The sequence below is a fragment of the Ictalurus punctatus genome, chromosome 17 (genome assembly GCF_001660625.3).
Source record: "Ictalurus punctatus breed USDA103 chromosome 17, Coco_2.0, whole genome shotgun sequence".
NCBI classification, from domain to species: Eukaryota; Metazoa; Chordata; class Actinopteri; order Siluriformes; family Ictaluridae; genus Ictalurus; species Ictalurus punctatus.
Window position 1 is genome coordinate 4,921,443 of NC_030432.2, and position 23,548 is coordinate 4,944,990.

The 23,548-nt window shown below is 36.5% G+C and overlaps 1 protein-coding gene across 1 annotated transcript in view; it reads right to left on the bottom strand.

The window, feature by feature from the left end:
* LOC108278093 (dynein heavy chain domain-containing protein 1) overlaps nt 1-23,153 on the bottom strand; it is a 40,430-nt gene extending 17,277 nt beyond the window's left edge. The window contains exons 1-25 of the mRNA XM_053687514.1: nt 22,871-23,153; nt 19,535-19,594; nt 19,319-19,389; nt 18,787-19,226; nt 18,506-18,685; nt 17,437-17,640; nt 17,042-17,152; nt 16,790-16,946; nt 13,923-14,171; nt 12,817-12,984; nt 12,592-12,724; nt 12,182-12,408; nt 9,728-9,971; nt 8,238-8,395; nt 8,011-8,130; nt 7,645-7,921; nt 7,426-7,553; nt 7,147-7,345; nt 6,892-6,983; nt 6,519-6,741; nt 6,156-6,281; nt 5,956-6,053; nt 2,702-5,867; nt 830-923; nt 487-679 (exon numbers count right to left, since the gene is read on the bottom strand). Coding sequence (XP_053543489.1) covers nt 487-679; nt 830-923; nt 2,702-5,867; nt 5,956-6,053; nt 6,156-6,281; nt 6,519-6,741; nt 6,892-6,983; nt 7,147-7,345; nt 7,426-7,553; nt 7,645-7,921; nt 8,011-8,130; nt 8,238-8,395; nt 9,728-9,971; nt 12,182-12,408; nt 12,592-12,724; nt 12,817-12,984; nt 13,923-14,171; nt 16,790-16,946; nt 17,042-17,152; nt 17,437-17,640; nt 18,506-18,685; nt 18,787-19,139 — 6,900 coding nt within the window. The 5' untranslated portion in view covers nt 19,140-19,226; nt 19,319-19,389; nt 19,535-19,594; nt 22,871-23,153. The remainder of the gene's footprint in view (nt 1-486; nt 680-829; nt 924-2,701; nt 5,868-5,955; nt 6,054-6,155; nt 6,282-6,518; nt 6,742-6,891; nt 6,984-7,146; nt 7,346-7,425; nt 7,554-7,644; nt 7,922-8,010; nt 8,131-8,237; nt 8,396-9,727; nt 9,972-12,181; nt 12,409-12,591; nt 12,725-12,816; nt 12,985-13,922; nt 14,172-16,789; nt 16,947-17,041; nt 17,153-17,436; nt 17,641-18,505; nt 18,686-18,786; nt 19,227-19,318; nt 19,390-19,534; nt 19,595-22,870) is intronic.
* Between the last annotated feature and the right edge of the window lie 395 nt (nt 23,154-23,548).

Consider the following 23,548-nt stretch of genomic DNA (forward strand, 5'->3'; position numbering starts at 1 on the left):
GATATGATGCCTGAGATCTAATGATCTATGATGAACTTATTTATTTACTTATTAACTTATTAATTTAGAGTTAGAGAGTTAGACTGACTCTAAAAGGTACTGGGGATAGCTATAACCAGTCAATAAAATTAAATAAAATAAAGTGAAATAAACTAAACAAAAGTAAGTTGATCAATTTATGAGATTACAAACCAAATTACACATTAAAAACCAAACCAGTGTGCACTGAAAGTGTCTGTGAAATATTTTTACTCATCTACAGTGTGTATATTGTATGTAAAAAAAAAAAAAAAAAAAATTAATTAAAGTGCTATCAGCTTTTTAAACACTTCCAGTATTTACAGAATAATGGGTACTTTGGGACTCATTGAAATTTTGTTGCTGTTGTTTACATCACCCTTACATCACCATTGTCTGACGGGGAGGAAGTGAATGGCAAATATAAGAATAAGGATATGCTACAGTATGGTATATAAATAGACAAACCTGTGGCACAAATGTGTAGAAATGTTGTGGGTCCCTGTTCTTGGTGAACCTACTTAGGGAAGTAGAATCTGCCAGCATTTCATCACTAAGGTTAAAGAAATGCTCAAATACTGTGCCTTTAACTGGTACTTCAATTTTGTAACGGCATTTAAACAAGGCTTCCCGTGCAAAAATATCAAACTGTGGCCAGTGTCTAAAATCAAGAGAGTAACAAAAACATTTCAAGCAGAAAAAACTACTGCACACTAATTTTACAATTACAAAATTATAATTACTATATTATTGTAATAATAATGTAAATATATTTTAATTATAAAACTGCAAAAGATCATTTTGAGCATACCTAGGGTGCAGCTGCCCACCAAAACCCCAAATATAAGCGAACACAAAGAGGTTTCTTGCATGTAGCTCTGTGGACGGTGGCTTGAGGGTAGGGTCTAGCAGGGGAAATAAAACAATTAACACAATTAAGCAGGATACTGGGACGATTTAAGATGAGGGGGCTGGCAACTGAATGTAAAAGTGTGTCATCTTTGGGTTTCATTTTTGCACAGCATAGGCCCACCCTTGGCAGCCCCCACTTCCTGCAGATATGTAATTAACAAACTTGAATATTGTTATATACATTCCCCTCTGAAAGTATTGGAATGGCGACACCAATTGTTTTTGCTATACACTGAAGACATTTTGGTTTGAGATCAAAAGATGAATATGAGATGACAGATCAGAATTTCAGCTTTCATTTCCTGATAACCATATTTACCTTACCATAGTGACCGGAAATATCTCACCAATTTCTCACAAGTGAATACCATGTGAAATTGTGTCATAGAAAATCTAAGTTTGAGATGTTTGGATCACAGAGAACATTTGTGAGGTACAGAACACCACACACACTGTGGACCTTTCTGGAAAGCTTTTTATGTCTAATGTGATTGAATAACCAAATCCACGCAGTAATCTATGAAAATGATATGATTTGAGTTTTACATTAGTTAGTTTTCAAATGCGTGCATTTACACACAGGAGCATGACTACTCGATTTATTCATAAATCATTCATATGGGTGTTTACACAAGAAATTTGGTTTATGAAAATCCCATCAATTCAGAAAAGCAAATTTGGGGGATTTTCATAAACCAAATTTCTTGTGTAAACACCCATACAAAGGATTTACAAATACATTTATTTGTATCAACCTTGATAAATGAGGCCCAATGAACATACAAGTTTTACAATATTTTATTTTATAGATTAAATGATTATTATTTGGTGAGCTCTGCAGAGATATTCAGCTCTGCACACAGCATGTTGTCTGTGTGAGCAATTTGGAGAGGCCATTCAATATGTGAAAGCATATTTATTTTGTATTTCTTTCCTATTTCTTAAATTCTCTTTCTTCAAAATGATTAAGAGAAAATGTTTTCAGAAAGTCATATGGGCAATTATAATTACATTTATAACTGGCAGCAGCACTGTGAGTGTGACATTTTGTAATTTTTGCTTTGCTTGTATTTTCTCATTTGTAAGTCGCTTTGGATAAAAGCGTCTGCTAAATTAATAAATGTAATGTAATGTTATAACAGATTTTAACAGCAATCTTTTCTGATCTTTATACAATGTAACAAACCCTAAAACTTAAGTAAATCTGATCAATTAGTATATAATAATATTAGAAGGCTATTGCTGTCAACTGTAGCCTAAATAATAGTCTCTTGATTTGGGAAAGACACTGTTCTTTTGAAATATAGTTAGCTTGCTTACTCAGTCACATTGGATAGAAGATAGAAAGCTTTTCAGAATGGTCCACAGGGATTTTGTTTCAGGAGTTGAATAAAATTGTGCTTTGCAAATTTCTATTTGTTCTTATAACTTGTGAATGAAAATGACTTATGTTTCCATAAGCAGCCCAGTTTTTCAGTGTTTTCCAGTGTTTGTAGGGTATGTGTGTATGTATGTATATATATATATATATATATATATATATATATATATATATATATATATATATATATATATATATATATATATATTGCAACTAACTTCTAACTTTCATCTGTGATGGGTTACAGTATATGTTGATCTTACACATGAATATGGATATCCACAGTGACCTTCGTAAAAAATATCAACATCTGGTCTTTTGCTGCTCAGTTATCACTTGGTGAGGCGATATGCAACATATAATTGACAAATGATATTGGAAATTATTTACCTGTTTTTTCTTTAGATACTGATTTCAGGCTACTCCTCTTTCCAGACTCCCCAAGAAGAGCACAGAGTATTTTAATGAATGACATTACTTCTTGCAATCCATTAGCGATTCCAGTACTTGATGTACTAGCGTCAAGTCCTTCATTGGACATTGCAGAGTTTAAACCTTTATGCCTGAGGAAAATTATGGTGCTAGAAAAAAGATCTTCAGCCAGACACCTCCACATTTTCAGACAGTTCTGGTCCAAAACATGCTCCCAGTACAGAACATCCATTTCAGCTTTCCACACATTTTTCCACGTGTCATTTCCAGAAATGCACACCAGGCTGCACCGTGCCAATGCAGAGGGAGTGGCATCATCAAGGCTTGTGGTTTCAACAAGAATTTTAATTCCCTCTTGTGATGGATGAATTTTCTCACCAGATGAAAGGCTAAGAAAGGGATTTTCAGGGTTGCAAAGGGTACTCAAAGAATCAAACCACTTAGGGCAGATCAAGGGTTCCCCATCCAACACTAGCCACTTAACTTTTTGTGGCCCATGTTTTTGCTTAGTTTGGGGCAAAGAATGACCAGAAAACTCATACTGCTCACTGTCTCTTAACACTTTAGTGAAGGCACCATCCCTCCAGGAACCCGTTTGTTCAGAGCATGCACCAAAAAGCTCCTCATGCGACAAAGCGTTAGGAAATAAGACAATTATGTCAACTGAACACCAACTTGAACGTGACAAAAGGTTGGTATCTGCAACAATTTCCTCCACAGATGTTCCTGCAAGTCGCCGATGTGCTCCTGCAAGAGCTCTATATAAAGTTGTTTTTCCACTACCTGCTGGCCCAACAATCACAGCTGCCTTAGAAAACTTCAGGGTTTGATGCAGGGTCAAAGCATTGTCAAGTATTTGTGAGTCAGCACAAAATGCTGTTTGTTGCAACTCCTCTGTGACAGCATTTCTAAGGACATTTCTCTCCTTCTCTTCAATAATGTATTGGAAATCTGGACAGTATCTTGCTGCTGGGAAGATTTCTTCAAAAATGTTGCAGAATTGAAAGGCTGTATTGTGATCACAGATAGCAGACAATAATACAGACATTACCCCTTTGATTAATGCTTGCTCTTCTCTTATAGCATTTGCCATGGAAGGTTTACTGGTGAACTTATGAGGGGATAAATGATAGTCCTGTAATATGTTTTCAGATGCACTGACGCTGACATTAGTTGGTCTCTCCTCAGGAGTTTCTTCAGACTTTCTGTACAGGTATATTCCAGATGCATCTATGACTTTTCTGAGAAGTACAAGCCAGGAACACCGATCTCGACAGACAAATTCTGGAAGGCAAAATAAATCGCTACTTAGGCTAATTAGAGAAATTAGACGTCGGCTAATGCTGGTTGCTTCAGAAAATCCCAAAGAAATCAGCAAAACCTCTGCAATAATGCTAGAGTCAGGATGCATAAATGAAACAGGTCTTGTAGTAATGCGCAGGTTTTCTGGTATTTCAGCTGAGTACCCATTTGATGAAATTATAATGCAGCCATAGCTTGGCTTGGCCAAAATTTTGTTTTCTCCAAATAGTACTTGGCATTTGATTCCAGTCATCATTTCGCTGTGATTTTTGTCAAAATGTCTAACCTTATCACTGTGATCTTGAAGCTCTTTTTGTTGTCCATTTTCCAGATTTATTGACAGACATTGATGGATGTCTGTCAAACACTGCCCAAGAATGGATAAAATCCCTTGTTCCAATAAATCTACAGAACTAAGCACTAGCCATGCACCACTTTGAAGTGCACCAAGAAACATTTGACTAACAGCCACAAAACTTGTACTTGAACAGCACCTCAAAGTGATAACTTGTTGTCCTAATGCCCATCCCAATTGAAGTGCAGTCCTTTGCTTGCCAGACATAAGAGGTCCACTAATGAAGGCACATTTGTAACTAGTGAAGGCAAGAAGAATGCCCAAATGTGCTCGCTCTGTTGAAGTGGTGTTCACCATCATCCAGTTTTCTGGCCCTATATATTCATTACCATAGGCTAACTGTGTCCCCAGGACATCGACATAAACAGACTCTTCACTGTAGCATGGGTTATCCTGGCCGACATTGCTCCAGTTATCAATGACACTATGGCGGTATTTCATAAGCCTCTGCCATTCAAAAGACGATTCCAGACTTCCTTTTATATCAACAAGCCCAGCAATCTGTTGGGAATGCTTCATGATCAGTAAAATGAAGGCGCGAAGGGCTGTCACTGTGTGCTGTGTTGCCAAGGTGCTATTATAGGAATCTGCAAAGATATCTTGTACAGCTTTGCAAAGTCTCTGGAGTTTTGTGGTAGTTTGTGTTTTAATGTCTATCCACTTGTTTTGAGCTTGGCTTAGGGAAACTTTACATATTTCACTGTACCACAGAACTTCCTCTGCAACCAAAAGGCATTGCAACGGATATTCAGATATTAGTTTAACAAATGATGATGTAAGGACATTTGGAGTTTTTCCTTCATCCTTTGCTGATGTGATGAAAATGCAGGCATGTTCTGGTGTAGGGATATTATCGTGAACTTGTTTATTTTCTTCAGGACTATTTTCTTCTGGTTCAGAACACTGTCGGGCAGCAATGCATTTCACAATCAGCTGTTTAACTGTTTGATGTAAAATTTTCTCCAAACGATCAAGACAAATTACAGGGTTTAAATTAAGTTTAAGAGGACAGACAAAGTGTACATGTTCCATTAGCATTCCATATACACCATTAATCCACATCTGAGTGCAGGGGAGATCTGGCTCAATGTTTTCATTTGTCATGTCATTTGTACTATTGCTGTCAACCTCAAACCACTGTACTCCCCTGAAGCATTTGCGCACAAATGGTAGAAGGGAGCGTGGTGTCAGATGTAGTGAGAGAAGTTCAATCACCTCCCCATCGCTGAGAAAACACAGTCTGGGGAACTCACTACGTGGTGAGTCTAGAAGATACAATAACTGACTGCAAATTTCCTCCATTGCTGTGAGTCCTTTAATGAGGATAATGCGTAAATGTTGTCCATGGAAGTCACAATTTGTCTCCCTAGTCTTTCTCAGTCTAACAAAATTCAGCACATGGGGGTCACTTGATATAGCCTGAATCAGTTCACGAAACATCTCATCCACCGGGGAAAACTTCTCTCTCTGCAACACAATAATCCTTAATTAATAGTAAACACCGCCATATATGTCAAATATCATATTAATATAATATTAACAGAAACAAACTTACCAACTCTATGTTTTTTGTGCTCATAGACATGTCATGCAAAATTCTGCTAAGGAACATCCACTTTCGCTGATATCTTTCACAAAAATCTAGAAGTTCATCTATTGTTTGAAAAAAAGAAAAAAAAAAGGATAAATACACACTAAACTATCCTGACTTAAACACAACAGATCTAAGATTGATGTAGCTTTTCATATACATACCAAGTTCCTGCAAGAGCTGGACCCACATCTCTACCTCCCTTTTGAAATCACGGACAAGAGGAGAAAAAAGCATGCTGGACAGGGTCATAACACTGTCCTCAGCCTGGGCCATCAGAGTTTCTAGGTCTAATCAGAAAAGGTAGTTAAGCAGTAAGCATACTAAACCTACTTAAACTATGAGTACTTAACTTGTTTGTTATTGGCAAAATTAGTTGCGTGGGCTACGGAATTGGAATTGGAAAGCGTGTATGGACAGCTTATTTGTAAAATTGATAAATGAAGAAAAGGCCCTGCAACAAGACATGTATAGTACATGCTAAACATGTGGATGAAATAAACTAAGAGATTATTTTCTTTATGTACCCATTATGGTAAAAGTTCCACTGCCACAGGAATTCTCTCGTGAAACATTTTGGGTTGACTCAAAGTCAGCAGAAGGTTTTATCTGCTGTGTTACCCCACACTGTGGATTCTTCTTCTGACAAAAAATGAACTTTGTAAGTCTGAATTCTGTCCCTTCCCAGCTCTGTTGAAGCCTCTGGAATGCTTGCTCCATGTCTGCTTCAGCTTTAGCTTTGCTGCAGATCTAGACAATAGTCATAATTTTAATTAATATTTTTTTATATAAAAAAATGTAATTTATAATAATAATTTTAATTTTAATTATTTAACAATTTGTATCATGGTATCATATTTTTAGATTTTAGATCATTTAGATGCAGGAGTGTTATCAGACCTTGCTAATTATATTTTGATGCTCCCACAGATCTCTGGACATAAGATCACCTACAGTTAGGTTCTGTCCTCGGGAAACTAGCAGGTCCGTGTCTATTTAGAGGAGAATATTAATTATGAATGATGTAATATGATACATTGAGGAAAATATTATGTCAATTGTTTACATGAAGTGGTTAACATGTGATCATCATCTATAAAAGTTATTACTGTCAATCATTGTGTAAAATATTTTTTTTCACTTGCGCTGCCTTACCTTTAAATATATTTGCCCAGTGTTTGTGCTTCATTGTAGAGCTGCTTAGTTTGGCTAATAGTGAGAGCTGGTGGCTGATCCTCTCAAATACATATAAAGTTTCCCGAAGTACTTCATCAGAAGAGGGGATGACCTTTGCTATTGAATTTGCTCGCTGAAGCCATTCATTTACCATATTCTGGGCTTCGGATACTACAAACTGCCAAGGGACATTTAAAAATGCTATTAAACAGATTAAGTTTAGGGAAAGCTGATACAGTGACAATTGTATAGACACACCTTGCTAAACAGAACGAGCCTCCATTCCTGAATCTGTGCAGTGGACACATCCATTAGTTCCCAGAGCTCCTTCCGTGCTTCCATATTCTGCTTGGCTGTCATCACAAATGAGAGATCTAAGGGCTGCCCTAAGAGGAGTATTGATAAATGATTGAAATTAGAAATTTCCAAACCCCCTTCAGAAACATAATGGTGAAAAGTTTAGGAAAAAACCTCTACCTCTCAGGCTTTGGTTGGTCCCATTCAGCTCATTCAGTTGTGCAACTATCAAATGTAGCTGTTCAGACTTTATCCTGAGCTTAGGAATAATTTGGCTAGAATTCTGATTTAGGTCCAGAAAAGGTCCAGTGGTGGCACTGCAGACCAGATCTTCTAGTTGTTTAGTCAGAGAGGAAAATTCGTTGTCCAGAGTGTTAATCATGGACGGCAATTTCTGCATGACTCTTTCTGTCGCTGTCCTCAGCAGAGGAACAAACTGATTCCACAGGGCAAATGTCTACGATAATAAATACATGGTGTGTTATGACAATGTGTTTAATTAAACATTTTCAGTGTATGCAAAAACACCGAGATCAGGCTCCCTACCTCCTCAATCAATGAAACTAACTCAGGAGTTATGTTTCCAAAATTCAGTTGAATAGTTTTTTGAAGGGAGCACAGGTTTTCTAGCTTTTGGTAAATATCAGTTTCCTTGTAGCATTTTACCTGCACATAAAAGGTTTCCTCAGATTCCAGAAGCATGAAAGTGTGCATATTATTTGCAGTAAATGTCACTTATAAGTGAAAATAACAAATACTTAAGAAATAAATACCCTGCTAGCATAATTTGCAAACTCATTAAGGTCAGTGGGTTCAAGCTGAAGGCATTCCATAAATTTCTTCAGATCATTTATCAAGTTTTCAGCACATAACTGCAATTCCTCAGACAGCAAATTTAAAACATCCTTCTTCATGGTGTTCAGTAAGGGTTCTGTGAGAGGAGGAGGGGAGGGGGGTTAAATTAAATATAAATAAATCACTGCAACAAAATCTTTCTCTTGGAATATAATATCGCAGGTGACAAATTAATGGAAAAACAACAAAGTGTCTTAGCAAGGTGTTTAGCAACAACAAGCTATGGAAGTATTTTGTGGACATTATTCAAAAGCAATTGCAAACTGTATAAATACTGTATCCATAATACTGCAATACATTAGATATCCTGTGAAGCAGATGACTATAATCTTGGTAAAATCTTACACAGTTGCCCAGGTCATTGCATTTTTAGATTACTGACTCCATTACTGGTGAGCTGCATTTTTGAGGGATTAGCTTCAGGGGGATTTAACAGGAGAAAAATAAAAAATATATTCAATTGCACTTGGTTCTTGTTTCACTCCAGAGTAAGACAATACACACTTTGTCCTTTCTGTGTGTTTATTGTTTGAGAAATAGAAGAAAGAATCTCGAATGTGCACTGAATCTCCCGTGACCGCAAGGCGTTCTAAATTGTGGTCGAACGTGAGTGACGTCACTTCCAAATACAAACACGCTCCATAATATAGTCCCATCCCGAACACTGATTGGCAGGTTTTGTGCAAGGCATGGGAAATGTAAATGCAAATGGATTTGGGATTCCATTTGAATGTTCTCCAGCTCCATACACCACAATGAGGAAGTGAAATAGTAAACGGGGTAATTGCTATTGTTATTTCAATATGACAGGGTCGTAACGCATAAGACACAGGAAATGCAATTGAAAATGGTCTCTGCGTTTCCATTTTAAATTTGGTAGACACTGTACGTTTGTGTAAATGAAAATGAAAATGATAAAACATGATTTGCATTTTCATTTGAATTATGTCAAAATGTATGCGTCCACAAATAGGAAATGCAATAGCAAATACAGATTGCAATTGCTTTTGAATATCGGCCGCAAAATACTTCATAACAAGCCACCAGGGCAGCTTAAAATCTAACAGAGCAACCCAAAATTTCCCATAGATGCTCAAATGGGTTTAGACTAGGTGACTGTGAAAGCCATAGAATATTATTTACATTATTTTCAAACTCATTAAACCACTGAGCAGGCCCTACTGTACTGTGGATAGGGCATTGTCATCTCAATAATGAATCCTTTTTCCAAGATTGAGGCTAACACAGAATTTTTATACACATATCACAGATCATGGCAGAATGTTAATTGTTTCATGCAGTACGTCTGTTTGGAAGCATATGTACGCATCCTTTTTTCTCCATTTATTTTTTTCCCCTTTAATTTGTCACATATCTGTAGGTGGTATGCATACATTAATAAACACACCTAACATCTCTTGGATATGTGAACAGTTAATAGTGATGAGTTTATTGGATGTGGTAAAAGCAGTAGGCACATTGTGCACTTGATTGATCCATAATTGTATCATCTGTATGTGTTCCTTATATTTTGGGGCAGGCCATCCTCGCATACTCTCAAGTGAAGCTGGGCTCCACTGACTGGCACACAAATAAGCATCTACCAACCAGGAATGCCTTTCACAAAGTTGCTGGCTCTCTTGGAGGGCTTCCTAGATTAAAGGGGAAAATAGTCACAGTGTAATCAGGAACATACAGGAAGTGACATGTGTTTAGGAAACAGGGGTCAAAGGGCAGACAGGCAACACAACCATATTATAATCAATAATCTGAGTCAAATCAGAATGCTCAAAATACCAGAAGCACCACTTGGTGATCAGAGCTCATTGTAGAGAAAGAACTGCGGTTATAAACATTCAATACTTTGAAAAGAGACTAGACAAAAAAAAGAGTATCTACAGTGCTGTTAAAAGGTATTTCTTCACTGATTTCTTCTGTTTTTGTGTATATCTCATACTAAATAGTTTTAGATCTTCAAACTAAATACAACATAAAACAGAGGCAACCTGATTAAACATACAATACAGTTTTTATTATTATTTTTTAATTGGAGCAAAAAAAAAAAGTTATCCAACACCACCATGGTTGACCGTAGGTATGATTTACTTTTTGTGGAATCCTGTGTTTGGTTTATGCTAGATGTAACTTGATCCCTGTCTTCCAAACAGTTCCACTTTCAACTCATCAGTCCACAGAACATTCTCCCAAAAGGTTTGAGGATCATCAAGGTGTGTTTTGGCAAAATTCAGATGATCCATAATGTTCTACTGGGTTAGCAGTGGTTTTCACCTCGCCACTCTTCCATGGAGGCCATTTTTGCCCAGTGTCTTTCTGATAGTGGAGTCATGAACAGTGACCTTTATTGATGCAAGAGAAGCCTGTAGGTTCTTTGATGTTGTCCTTGGCTCTTTTCTAATTTCCTGGATGAGTAGTTGGAAAATTGACCACTTCTGGGAAGGAAGGTTCACTACTGTGCCAAGTTTTTACATTTAGAGATAATGGCTCTCGCTGTGGTCCTTTGGAGTCCCAGAGCCTTTGAAATTTGTAACCCTTCCCAGACTGATGCATTACCTATCATTGTTTCTGGAATTTCTTTCAACGTTGGCATAGTGTTTTACTGGTTAAGAACTTTTAACCAACTTCATTCTGTTGAAAAAGTTCTATTGAAGTGTTGATGTGATTGAACAGAGTTTGCAGTAATGAGGCCTGGTTGTGTCTAGTCCAGCTGAACCCCATTATGAATGCAGTTTCATAGATTTGGGGAACTAGTAACTATGGGGGCAAATACATTTTCACACAGGTCCAGTTGGTATTAGAAAACTTTTTTGCTTTGATAAATAACTATCATTTAAAATTGTATTTTATGTTTACTCAAGTTGCCTTTGTTTTATCTTAGATTTTGCTTTAATTTCTGAAACAATTTAGTATGAGAGATTCACAAAAACAGTAGAAATCAGGATGGGGAAAATACTTTTTCACAGCACTGTACATACTAATTGGAACAACAACACAAGACGGGGCAGAAGTGGGGCTTAAGATTTAAACTAGGTCTCAGTCTTGGATTAAAACTGTGTCTATATTATGGGCTGAGATGAGAAGCAAGATGAGAGACTAACAGAGGACTAGAGGGTGCTGAAGCTGAGTGGAGTATTTATGGATTTTACTTTCAAACATCAGCAGTTGCCACTTCCTGATCTGTGGAGATCTATGTTCCCCTTTACCAGTACAAATTCTGACACTGCTTAATCTGAGGTGAACCCTCATGGTATGTTCAGGTCAAAAGGACCCATTATTTAAATGTTTAAAGTGGAACAATACTAAAAGTAATGTGATATATCTATCTATCTATCTATATATATATATCTATCTATATATATATATATATATATATATATATATATATATATATATATATATATATATATAGCCACACACATTACTTTTAGTATTGTTTTGTAAAAGTAAAACAACAGTGCCACTCACAGATATGTAATATTGGATCATTTTCCTCAATAAATAAATGACCAAGTATCATATTTTTTGTCTTATTTGTTTAATCAGGTCCTCTTTGCCTACTTTGAGGTCTTGTGTGAAAATCTGTCAGTGTTTTAGGTCATAATAAGAAATTCGTTTTCAAGGTTAACAACACAAGAAGAAACAGGTGTTACAAACTAGATACAAGTAAAAACAACTCCTGAAAAGGTGTTTAAGGCAGAGCCAGAAATAGAGCCAGAAAACCGGAACCTAACAGGTTGCATCCCACAGCCTAAAGATAACTGAAGATAACACCTTCATATTGCAAGCTAGCCACATAAAGTTTAATTTAAATTAGCATAGCATTCTAAAGAACTGCTTGCATTACCTGTATAATACTGGCTTGCTGTTTTTCAATCTCCTGTGCCCCAGCATGGTGCTGCAGGTGCCATTCCAACTGGTTTCTGGACAGAGGATAGACCTGTCCTTGCAGTCTCTGACCCTGAAGACTAAAAGAACTGAGTTTGGGAAGCACCATCTTTGTGTGAACACAAGTCTCCTCCTTATAGGGAAAACTGCCAGTACATGTGAGTGCAGATCCACTCTGTTCATATGCTGAAAATAACACAGCTTAAAATAAATATCTTCTTACAATAAATCTGGTGATTGAGATAAATATTATTTCAATTAAATTCCAGGGTCACTGTTTAATGTATAACATGTTTAATACTTATATCCAAGTACCATTCTCAGAAATGTTACATTTCTTGAGGTGTAAAAGGTAATAATTTCTGTCACCTCTTCTGACACGAACACTTGTATTATTTGTAATGCCAGGGTTTGGAGCAGGCTGTTGGAAACCACCGACAAAAGAGAAACTCGCTGTCAAAGAAGCTTTAGAATCTGGCAGATTATTGCAGGCATCAACAAGCTATAGGTAAAGGCATCAAACCATCTTTATTATCAGTTTAAAGAGCTGGGATTTACATGGAAGTAAAGCAGGAACTGTCACAGTCCTTGAAATACACAGAGACAATTTTTTCTCACCTGTAGAGTAGAGTCAACCACAGACAACAGTGCTCTATGCAGCAATTCCTGAAACTGGTGCATCGATGGAGACAGCTCAAGCTGACCACCTACTCCAAATGTCAGCTCTGCCTGGAAAAGACTGCCCTGATTTTTCTGTTCCCGCTGTAAAATTTAACAAACAGATGGAAAAATAAGTGTCTCATTCGGCACCTAGATTATATATTAAAAGTAATACCTACAACCACCTAATAAGGCACACTCTACAGTGATGTGAAATTTTATGTGACAATTAAAGAGAAATCAAAAAAAAAAAAAGGCATGAATTGTCTCTGGAATATGTTTATCAACCCCATATATTATTTACATTATTTAAACACAGTTTTTCGCAGATGCATTGCTTAAGCATTGTTAAACTTTCTTTAAGTGGTGTTACAAATGCTTTCTCTCTTGCATGTTGCCAGCAGTCAATCAGTGCAAGTCTGGAGACAGGAACAATTATGATTAGTTAAATGCAGCCACTAGTGAAAATATAAAATGGCTAAACATTTGGTTACATAAATAGTATGAGTGGTATAGCACTGTTGTTAGAAAGCCACATCAGTTTGTTTGCTTTTGTTGGACATGAAAATAATCAGAAGCTATGCAAGATTCCTGATAGCATTATCAATAAGCATATGACTACTGTGGGAAAGATTTAGTGCTTTTAAAATGGGCGATCTCTGTCATAGGTTAGGCTCGATTGCCAATTTTTGTAAATACAGTTCACACTAATATGTTACACTAATATGATCATGCCGCAGACAGTTCATCTAATCTAATTGGTATCAAATATTCCAATATACACTGATTCTTTTCAAACTAGCAATGCATTTTGTAAAAACTGACTGCATCACCAGTGAGAATAAATGAGGCTTGTAGCCAAATAAATATATCAGAAATAAGACAATCTTCACTGTCATGAGATCCATTCAATCTTCATTCACTTTCATGAATGGCATTATCATTGACCAAGGTATATGATATAACAATCATGCACTTCCAGCTAATATGTAATGTGTGTATGTAACATTTAACAAGTCATGAGTAGAACAATGTTTTACCTTCAAAACTTTATTGAGGTAGATCATGAGCTCACATTGAGTGACAGAAACAAGGTTTTGTACAATTATGCAGTCCATAAGAGCTGTAAAGTTTCCCAGCCTTTGAATGACTTGACCAGTTTGGTTCAGCTTTTTGTGAAGGCTTCTAATCAAGTCTTGCTGAAGATGCAATGGCTTGCTGCATTGGCTCAGTTGAAATTCTTTCACTTGTTGTAATTCCTGGTATGTTTTGTAGCAGGTCTCCTGTACCTAAACAGTTAGGTATTAGTCAATAGCTATGATAACACTTATGGTTTATAAAGCAAAATGTAGCATTTTAGATAAACCTAACATAATCCTGTCTTTCACTCCTGAAACAGCAATTATTAAAGTTAACTTAATGGTTCCCAAAACAAGCAGTAGATTGAGTAGAATGTAGCAGGAGATTAAATAGAATGGAGCTATTTGGGGCATGTACAGGGGCGTAACCTGGCCTGGACATATTTTTTCTATACCTCTGAATAATTCTCCACTTGGGCAGTTTGTCACTTCACCCCTGAACGTCAATCAGAGTAGATGGCAGTGTGTGACAATATTCATGTGATCGTCACCAAACATGGACAAAATTATGCCAAGCCAATGAAGATGCAAAATCACATATTTTGGTATTTTTGACTGATCACATAGATGTGGGCTGATCACGTAGATGTGAGTCACAGTTTTAGCACCACCAACTGGTGGAAGGAAGTGTGTCACAGGAAGTGTGTCACTTAAAACAGACTTAAAAGTCTTCTGACATTTACCCAAATCGCCTCAAACTTGATCAGATGTATAATTGTTAAAGAATTTTTTATATCTTAAATAGTGTTGCCATGGTAACGCATCATACTTTAATAAACTTTTTGTTGTAAATTTGGGTGCCTGCCATTGCTGCTTGCAGCTATATTTGTAAGTTGTTTTTGATTTTTCTCTTTTTCCTAAAATCATTTTCCTTGAATTTAGTTGGTTGCTATATCGCATTAAATGTGGAAAAAAGTCTGGCACGATTTATCTTGGTTTCAGTTTTTACATCACAAAAACCTGCAATTATACAGTCCCCTCCAAAACTTTTGGAACAGCAAGGCCAATTAACATGATTTTGCTGTAGATTGAAGATATTTGAGTTTGAGATCAAAAGTAGCAAAAATATTGGAACACGTAACTGACACGTGTTTCTTGTTTCCCTGGTGTGCCCTGTTAAATTGATTGTTTAAACAATAAATAGCTCTGAACATCTATTCTTGGTTTTAGCCTTCAGTTTCACCTGTGAAGACTGCATTTGTTGTTAAAATAAGGATAAGCCAACATAAAGATCCATAAAGATCAGAGAGCTGTCTATGGAAGACAAGCAAGCCATTTTGAAACTGAGAAAAGAGGGGAAATCAGTCAGAGGCATTACACAAACAATAGTCAGTACAACAATTTGGAATGTCCTGAAAAAGGAGGAAACCACAGGTGTACTGAGCAACCAAATGGGTCAGTCAAGGAAAACAACAACAGCTGATGACAGAAACACTCTGAGAGCTATGAAGAAAACCCCCCAAAACAGCAGTCACCAACAACCTCCACCGAGCAGGGGTGAAAGTATCACAATCCACCATACCACAAGATGCAAACCACTCATCAGCAGAAAGAATTGGAAGGCCAGATTGGAATTAACAAAGAAATGAGCAACAGAGATGAGCCACAAAAGTTCTTGAACCAAGGTTAACCGCTGCCAAAGTGATGGACAAACCAAAGCATGGAGAACGAAAGGATCTGCTCATGATCCAAAACATACAAGCTCATCTGTGAAAGATAGTAAAAGTAACATCATGGCTTGGGCTTGCATGGCTGCTTCTGGAACAGGTTCACTAATCTTTATTGATGATGTACTCATGATGGTAGCAGCAGAATGAATTCAGAAGTTTACAGGAACATTTTGTCTGCCAATTTACAGAGAAATGCATCCAAAATAATTGAGAGGAACTTTATCATGCAGTAAGGTAATGATCCAAAACACACTACTAACTCAACAAAGGATCAAAAGTGGGAGGTTTTAGACTGGCCAAGTCAATCACCAGACCTCAACCTAATTGAGCATGCATTTCACCTCCTGAAGTGGAGACTGAAGAGAGAAACTCCCCAAAACAAACAACAACTGAAAGTGGCTGCGGTAAAATCCTGGAAAAAGATCGCAAAAGAAGAAACCATTTTAGTGATGTCAGTGAGTCACAGGCTTGATGTAGTCATATCCATCTTTTGATTTCAAGCCCAAATGTCTTGGCCTTTGAATTGGCCTTGCCATTCCAATCATTTCAGTGGGAACTGTAACAGGGTCGTGTAGACTTTTTATATCCACTGTATGTAGATGCATTTTGTATAAGGCTTTGAATTGGCTGACTAGCCACCATTCCATTATGAATCAAGTATTTTTTTTCCCATTACAAAGAAAAAAGGACAGTGATGGCACTCATGAACATCCTCATATCATTATAAAGCCAAATTTTGTATGTTTATAGAGCTGGCTTGCAAGCAGCTGAATGGTCTACTTTTAGCTAGCAAAAATAACATGCTAATTATCGGAGCTTAGAGATCATAAAATCGAATTACAAAGAAAAAAGGACAGCAACTGCACTTGTGAACATCTTTCTAAATCATTATGTTATTATAATCACATTTATAGAGTTGTGACCTGGCTTTCAAGCAGTTGAATGTCTGAGCGTGCTTGAAAGTGAAGTCATGACAGTCCTTACTAATGCTAGCTCTAGAATTGTTTTTAAAAATGACTACAGTCTCAGTCAACAATCCCACATGGGCATGGGTTGTGTTTATTAGTAGCTACCTATTATGATTAAATTTAAATTTACCGTAGTCAGTATCAGACAGCGGTGATGTAAGAATTTCTCAATGAAGCTTCGGGATTGTTGATTGCTTTTCAATAGTGTGGTCTGAAATTCTGTAAGAGTGTATGTGTGTGACTCATCCTGTGGTAGCCAGTGCATTTTTTTAAGCTTTTCAATTAGTCTAAAAAAAAAAAAATGGCAACATATGTCAAACAGAATAAACACTTTTCATGTAATGAGTGATAAGCAAAGATAAAATATTAAAAGATCAAACACCTGGTCAAATTAAATAAAGCTTCCCTAAACTGGGGAACATCTATCAGTAACTTAGACTGAAGGTTCTTGCACTTGCGTTGAAATGAGACATGACACACATTTCTGTGCCATCTGAAAAACAAAAACAAACAAACTGTTAACTACTACAAACAAGCTGCTAGTTTATGTTTACATTTAACTAAACAGAACTGTCAAGAAAATAACTGTTATGACTGAAAATGAAAGTTGTGACCATCTGTCAAAGTAAAATTTGTCTATCATATAAAACATTGAAGGTTTAATTTATATAAATGTTTATCCCATTAAATTACCAAAATTAAATAAATTGCATAAATGGTGCTGAAAAACAAATAGTAAGAAAATTTTTTTAAAAGATGCAATCTGTGATCATTCACCTGGTGAAAGCCTTATGTAGTAGATAGTCTCTGAAAAACGGGATATCTCTCAGTGCTTTCCATAGTATGGCTTCACGATACCACTCTGCTAGATTCAAGAGCCCAACACTACAGCCATTCTTCACATGAATCACTGAGGTGGGCGAGAAGATGTAGTGATCTGAGCCTGATTTGCTGCAAGGGACCACATGCAGATCATAGGGTCTGAAAAAAAAGGTCAATAATAGACAGTGATTTATCAAAAACGACTTACAAGCAGAACTTAAGTACAAAGCTGAGCTGCTGAGCCTTGAAGAGCCCTAAATTGCTCATGTGCAGTAATTAAATGTACTCAATCTTACTCCCTTCTGGCATATAACCCTTATTATCCACTCCCCTAGCGGTGCAAAGTAATAAACTACTGAAATGTTTTTTTGATTGACGTAATCTGCTATTCTTAAACGGTTTGTATTTGTCTATACTGTACACATTGATTCCTTAATGCAGTGGTTCCCAAACTTTTCCAGGGCAAGTCCCCCAAATGGCATTAAAATTTGACCAAGGCCCCCGTTTTGCAAGATGTCTTTAAAACACATTAAAAATACAGACTTCTGAATATATCCCCCTTTTTTTTTATTAATAATTATGTCTTACATCTTTACATTACATTACATTAGGAATTGAGTGTGTGTGTGTGTGTGTGTGTGTGTGTGTGTGTGTGTGTGGTTGTCTGAGAGTGAGAAAGAGTAAACATACATGTATTTATTTTTCACACTAAATTGTTGAGGCCCCCCGGGCGCTCCCTGGCGGCCCCCACTTTGAAACCCACTGCCTTAACGCATTTAGCATTCCTGTTAAGAGTTTGTCAAATTGCTTGTAGTATAGTTCTGTGTTAGCATTTTGCTACCTTTCTCAGAATTCTAAAGTATTTCACAAATTGTATCAGGCATATATCAGACATATATCAGTTGACTTACTAAGATACTACAAAGATTAAAGTCGGCAGATAGACTGACTCCTTTATCTAATGTGAAAAAGGATACATATATAAGCAGCAGATATATAAACAGATAAAAAAAAGTAATAGTACCTATATGGTCCATCTTCAGAACCCTTCAAATGGTAAAACTGTAACCCCCCCAGATGTTTTTTTTGTGCAAAGATCTCAAACACCTCAACGCCGGTAAGAGGACTGCACTTGGTCTTACTCTCTTTCCCAATCTCTGTTCCCTCTGTGGAGCCTTGTTTGGAGATACCCTCACCTAGAGAGCTTAAAAAGACTTGCCAAATCAAAATTGCCCACACGCCACTTAAAATGAATAAAAACTGAAACTGTTTACGATGGGATGATGTTAATTTTCCATGACTTACTCTGTCTTTATTTTCTGAGGGTGTTTAATTATTCTGAGGGGAATATCAGCAGTGAGAGCAGATGATATCAGACCGGGTCCCTCCGTCCATACAGAATCTGTCATTGCCACCTCTGGACCCACTGATGCTACCAACTGAGGAAGCTCAACAACAGATATGTTAGGCAGCTGTGATATCTGAGGCCTGCTGAGAGGGCAATCAGTCGGGGGTTCACCCATAAATGTTGGAGAACGTGATGTTAGGAGAGGTAAAGTAGGAACAGATCCTGGATTATGGGCTGATGATCTGTCATGGCTGTTTCTCCTGGGAGCTGTCAGTGTGTCTCTGTGAATATCTTTTTTAGGTGCAGACATGGCTGCAACAGGCAAAATTTTTATTCTGATGAACAATTTGGATTATTCCCTACTTTCGTGTCCATTTTCTTAACAAGATGTGGAATCCTGGTAAAGAAGGGGAAAAGGAAAAACTTAACTAGCTTATTATAAGGATAAGTATAAGTATATATTAGTGTAAGCTACTTAAAAACCAGTACCGCTGCTCCCCATACACGGGTGATGCAGTTTGCGTAGGGCACCAACTCCCAAGGGGGCGCCATTTCAGCTGCTAAAAAAGTCAGTTCTAATTTTAATATGAATTACAACATATTCTAACAATTAAAATATATAAATAAAATCTGTGTTTATAGAAAGTAGGAATATTAGTAGGCTGTGCGTCTAGGTAATATGCGTCGCTGTGTGTCTGTTTACACCTGTGTATGATGGATGCCAATGGAAAACTATGCCTGGGAAGAGACAACAGGAGTCCGGTGCTGAGAAGAGAAAGAAATTAAGCGCATGTCACTTTCAGGTTCACAAAGTGGAAAGATTTAAAGTAGTAGAATGAAGTAATGGAATAATGGATGCAAAAATGAAAAGGTGTTTAACATAATCAATCATTTTAACGGCAACACATTTACCGACTTTTATGTAAAAACCGCTTCATTTTGTTGTGACATTTCTAAACGCTGATTGATTAGTTGCAATCTTTGTAAAATCGGCAGGGAGCAAAGCTGTGTATATTAAGTCAAACGGCCATTCCATCTCAATCTAATGCAAGTTGCTCAACCGTTTAAAATTTTGTTTTTTGAGTGATTACCTCTATGTATTGGCACCAGCATTTTATTTTATTTTATTCTATTTATTTATAAATTTTGCTTGGTTTTAACTATGGCGGCCATCTTTGTGTCATCGCACACAGCAAATTTTGATTATTCAGGTGTTTATGAAAACCACAATATCTCGGCTCAGGATGAACCTGCAGTGCCCTCCACCAATATTGGCATCCTTGGTAAATATGAGCAAAGAAGGCTGTGAAAAACTGTATTTATTGTTTAACCTTTTGATCTCTTCTTAAAACAATTTCACACAAATACTCTGCTCTCATGGATATCAAACAATTGCAAACACAACACAGGTTTATAAAAAATATATATATCTTAATTATATTATATTATATATATATACACACACACACACACACACATATATATATATATGGAAAAGTACCTTGTGCCCATGGTTAAATATGGTGGAGGGTCTTTAATGTTTCAAATATCAACAGATATTAAATGAAAACCTGACTGCCTCTGCCAGAAAGCTTAAAATGGGCTGTGGTTGGATCTTTGAGCAGGACAATGATCCAAAACATACATCAAAATCAACACAAAAATGGTTTACTGACCACAAAATCAAGGTCCTGCCATGACCATCCCAGTCCCCTGACATGAAACTCATAGAAAACATGTGGGGGTGAACTGAAGAGTGGACCTCATGGATCTGGAGAGATTCTGTATGGAGGAATGGTCTCAGATCCCTTGCCATGTATTCGCCAACCTCATCAGGCATTATAGGAGAAGACTCAGAGCTGTTATCTTGGCAAAGGGAGGTAGCACAAAGTATTGACTAAAAGGGCCAAAATATGCACACCTATATTTAACTAAGATATTTTTTGGATAAGCCTGTGTTTTGTTTGCAATTGTTTGATATCCATGAGAGCAGAGTATTTTTGTGATTTTTTTTAAACAAAAGATCAAAAGGTTAAACAATAAAGACAATTTTTCACAGCCTTCTTTGCTCACATTTCCAATGATGCCAATATTAGTGGAGGGCACTGTAGCTCCTTGGAACAAAAACTGATCTCTAGAGCACATTACAAGGTACATGTACATATATGAAACATTTAGCACATTCTTTAACTTAAGTCCAGTGTCATAAAAAGAGCTATGGTGTTTATCCTGTTATAAAGGCAGTAATTGACTACACCTCAGAAGTCACTTACTGCCTTTATAACAGGATAAACAACACCAAAGATCTGTTTATGACACTATTCATTTGTAAAACACCCAACTGAACACTTTGCTTCCATATTTGGATAAAATCTATTCATGCATACCAACAGTATACCTGTATCAACATGATAAATCAGGCTCGTTCCCTCGAGGTCCACTGTCCTGCAGAGTTTACCTCCAATCTCAAACCTGAAATGTTCTGCATGCACACTAGTACTCCCTAAAAAAATAGACTGAGACCCAAACCCTTCCCATTATAAACTGACCCTAAAAGTGGAACTATGAGCAATATTTAGCACTACATTTGGACTTAAGTTCTAAGTCTAAGGAACAAGAATGTGCAAAATGTTTATATGCAGTATGTCCATGTATGTAATATACTCTAGAGATCGGTTGAGCCGAAATATTGAGGTTCTCGTAAACAGCTGTATAACCAAAATTTGTTGTGTGCCATGACATAAAGATGGCCGGCATAGTTAAATCAAGTGAAATAACTTTTTTTAAAACCCCAAAAACTGGTGACTTTGCAATGCCAATAGATATACATAATCACTCAAAAACGATCGCTCAACCAACTTTACAAACACTGGACCGCTTGAGATGGAATGACTCCAATGAATGGAGATGGAATGACCCCCCTGTGTGGGTTAATGCTGGTTAATATCATGGCAAATGTTTTGGTCTTATAATGACACCTAGTGGCACAGATGCAGCATCATGCAAAAATGTTTTTAAAAATAAATAAATAAATAAATAAATAATCATTATAACGTACATTTTTAAATATTTGCATTATTATTAATAATAATATTTTCTTATTAAATATTAATATTTATATGATAAATTCCATTAGTTTATTATTTATTATACATTAGTAATATTATTATTATTAATTATTATTAAATATTGGTATAGTGTAACATTTCATGGTTATTGTAGGGCTGGGAAATAAGTCAGTTTTTGACACATTATGCAGTGAAAAGCTAAATTCAGCTTTAGGTTGATTGTAGTTCAGTATACAGAATACCTGACTAACTCAGTATTATAACACTTTGCCTCTTCCTGAATGACTGATATCTCTTGCATTATTCATTTAATGCAGGTCAATGATGAAAACCTATGCAAAAGTTTCATTTGAAAATTATTTTATTATTGTTTCATTTATTTTTATTTACTAATGTTTATTTCTTATTTTTTGTCATTTAACATTCATAATTGTGTTCGTATTATTTTTGTTAAGCTGTAGAGCAATATAGGCTATAGTTTTAATAAAAAGTTTTTGGTTTTTTTACCCTTATGTGTTTTTATTTCATAATCCAATTTCCAATGTTTTTTTTGTTTTGTTTTGTTTTGTTTTTTTTAAATTTTCAAATTTCATAAATATATTTTTTATTTCATCATAATATTTGGAGGGGATGGGGGCACCACAATACAATTCCGCTTGGGGCACCAATTTGACCGTTCACAAAAACATACACATAGCTCCATCCAAAACTGGCTTTAGAAATATACAGGTTCTTGCCTAGGGAACAAGATTAATGAATTATCCGAAATAAGAACTATCCAAAGTCAGTTAGCTAGCTAGCTAAAGCCCGTAGAAACGTACAGAAACTATGGGATACATATTTCCCCCTGAAATAGTTTTAAAAACCATTAGAGAAGCGTTTCCTACTGAAGCTGCAAGACAGTATTAATATTAATATAAACTGTGATTAGTTATATTAGTTAAAATTATTCAATTATTCAAAGTTACAGTACCTGCGAGTTTGCATCCAGCGCTGGTTCTGCTGTGTTTACGTGTCGCTGTGCACTCCGTTTCCCTGAGAAACAGACTCCTGCGGCGGAGGAATGGCTATTTTGGTTGGCAGTTTGTTTACTGCTAAAAAATAAAAATAAAAAATAGCAACGAGAAAACAAATAGTTGTTTTGTATGCTTACATTTGAATGTTAAGAAATACACCACACTCTGGAGACAATCCTATAATGATTATTAAAAGATTTTAAAATGTTACTTTCGACAAGTTAGCAGAGATACTGGAGATGTTCAGCAGATGGCGTGCTAACAATACAAAATGAGCTGCAAAAGAAAGTTGCATGGCAACGCACACATCCTCATGAGTAACATGCCTAGCATATGATACCCATTACCCTACCAAACATAGCAACTTTATTGGAAGTTTACTTGCAATTTGTACATTCGACATATTTTTTTTTCTTATAACAACACTATCTTGAATGTGTTCTTCCGACAATACAATAGCGATTACAAGGTTTCATTTATTAATGAGCGACACGTCGCGCATTATAACGGTCTATAGTTAGATTTAATGTTGTGGGACATCCGGGAGACAAGTTAGTTCCTGTTCTCACCTACATTACAGCTGCGATAACCAGTCACTCCCTCACCATCTCCATCTCTCTCTCTCTCTCTCTCTC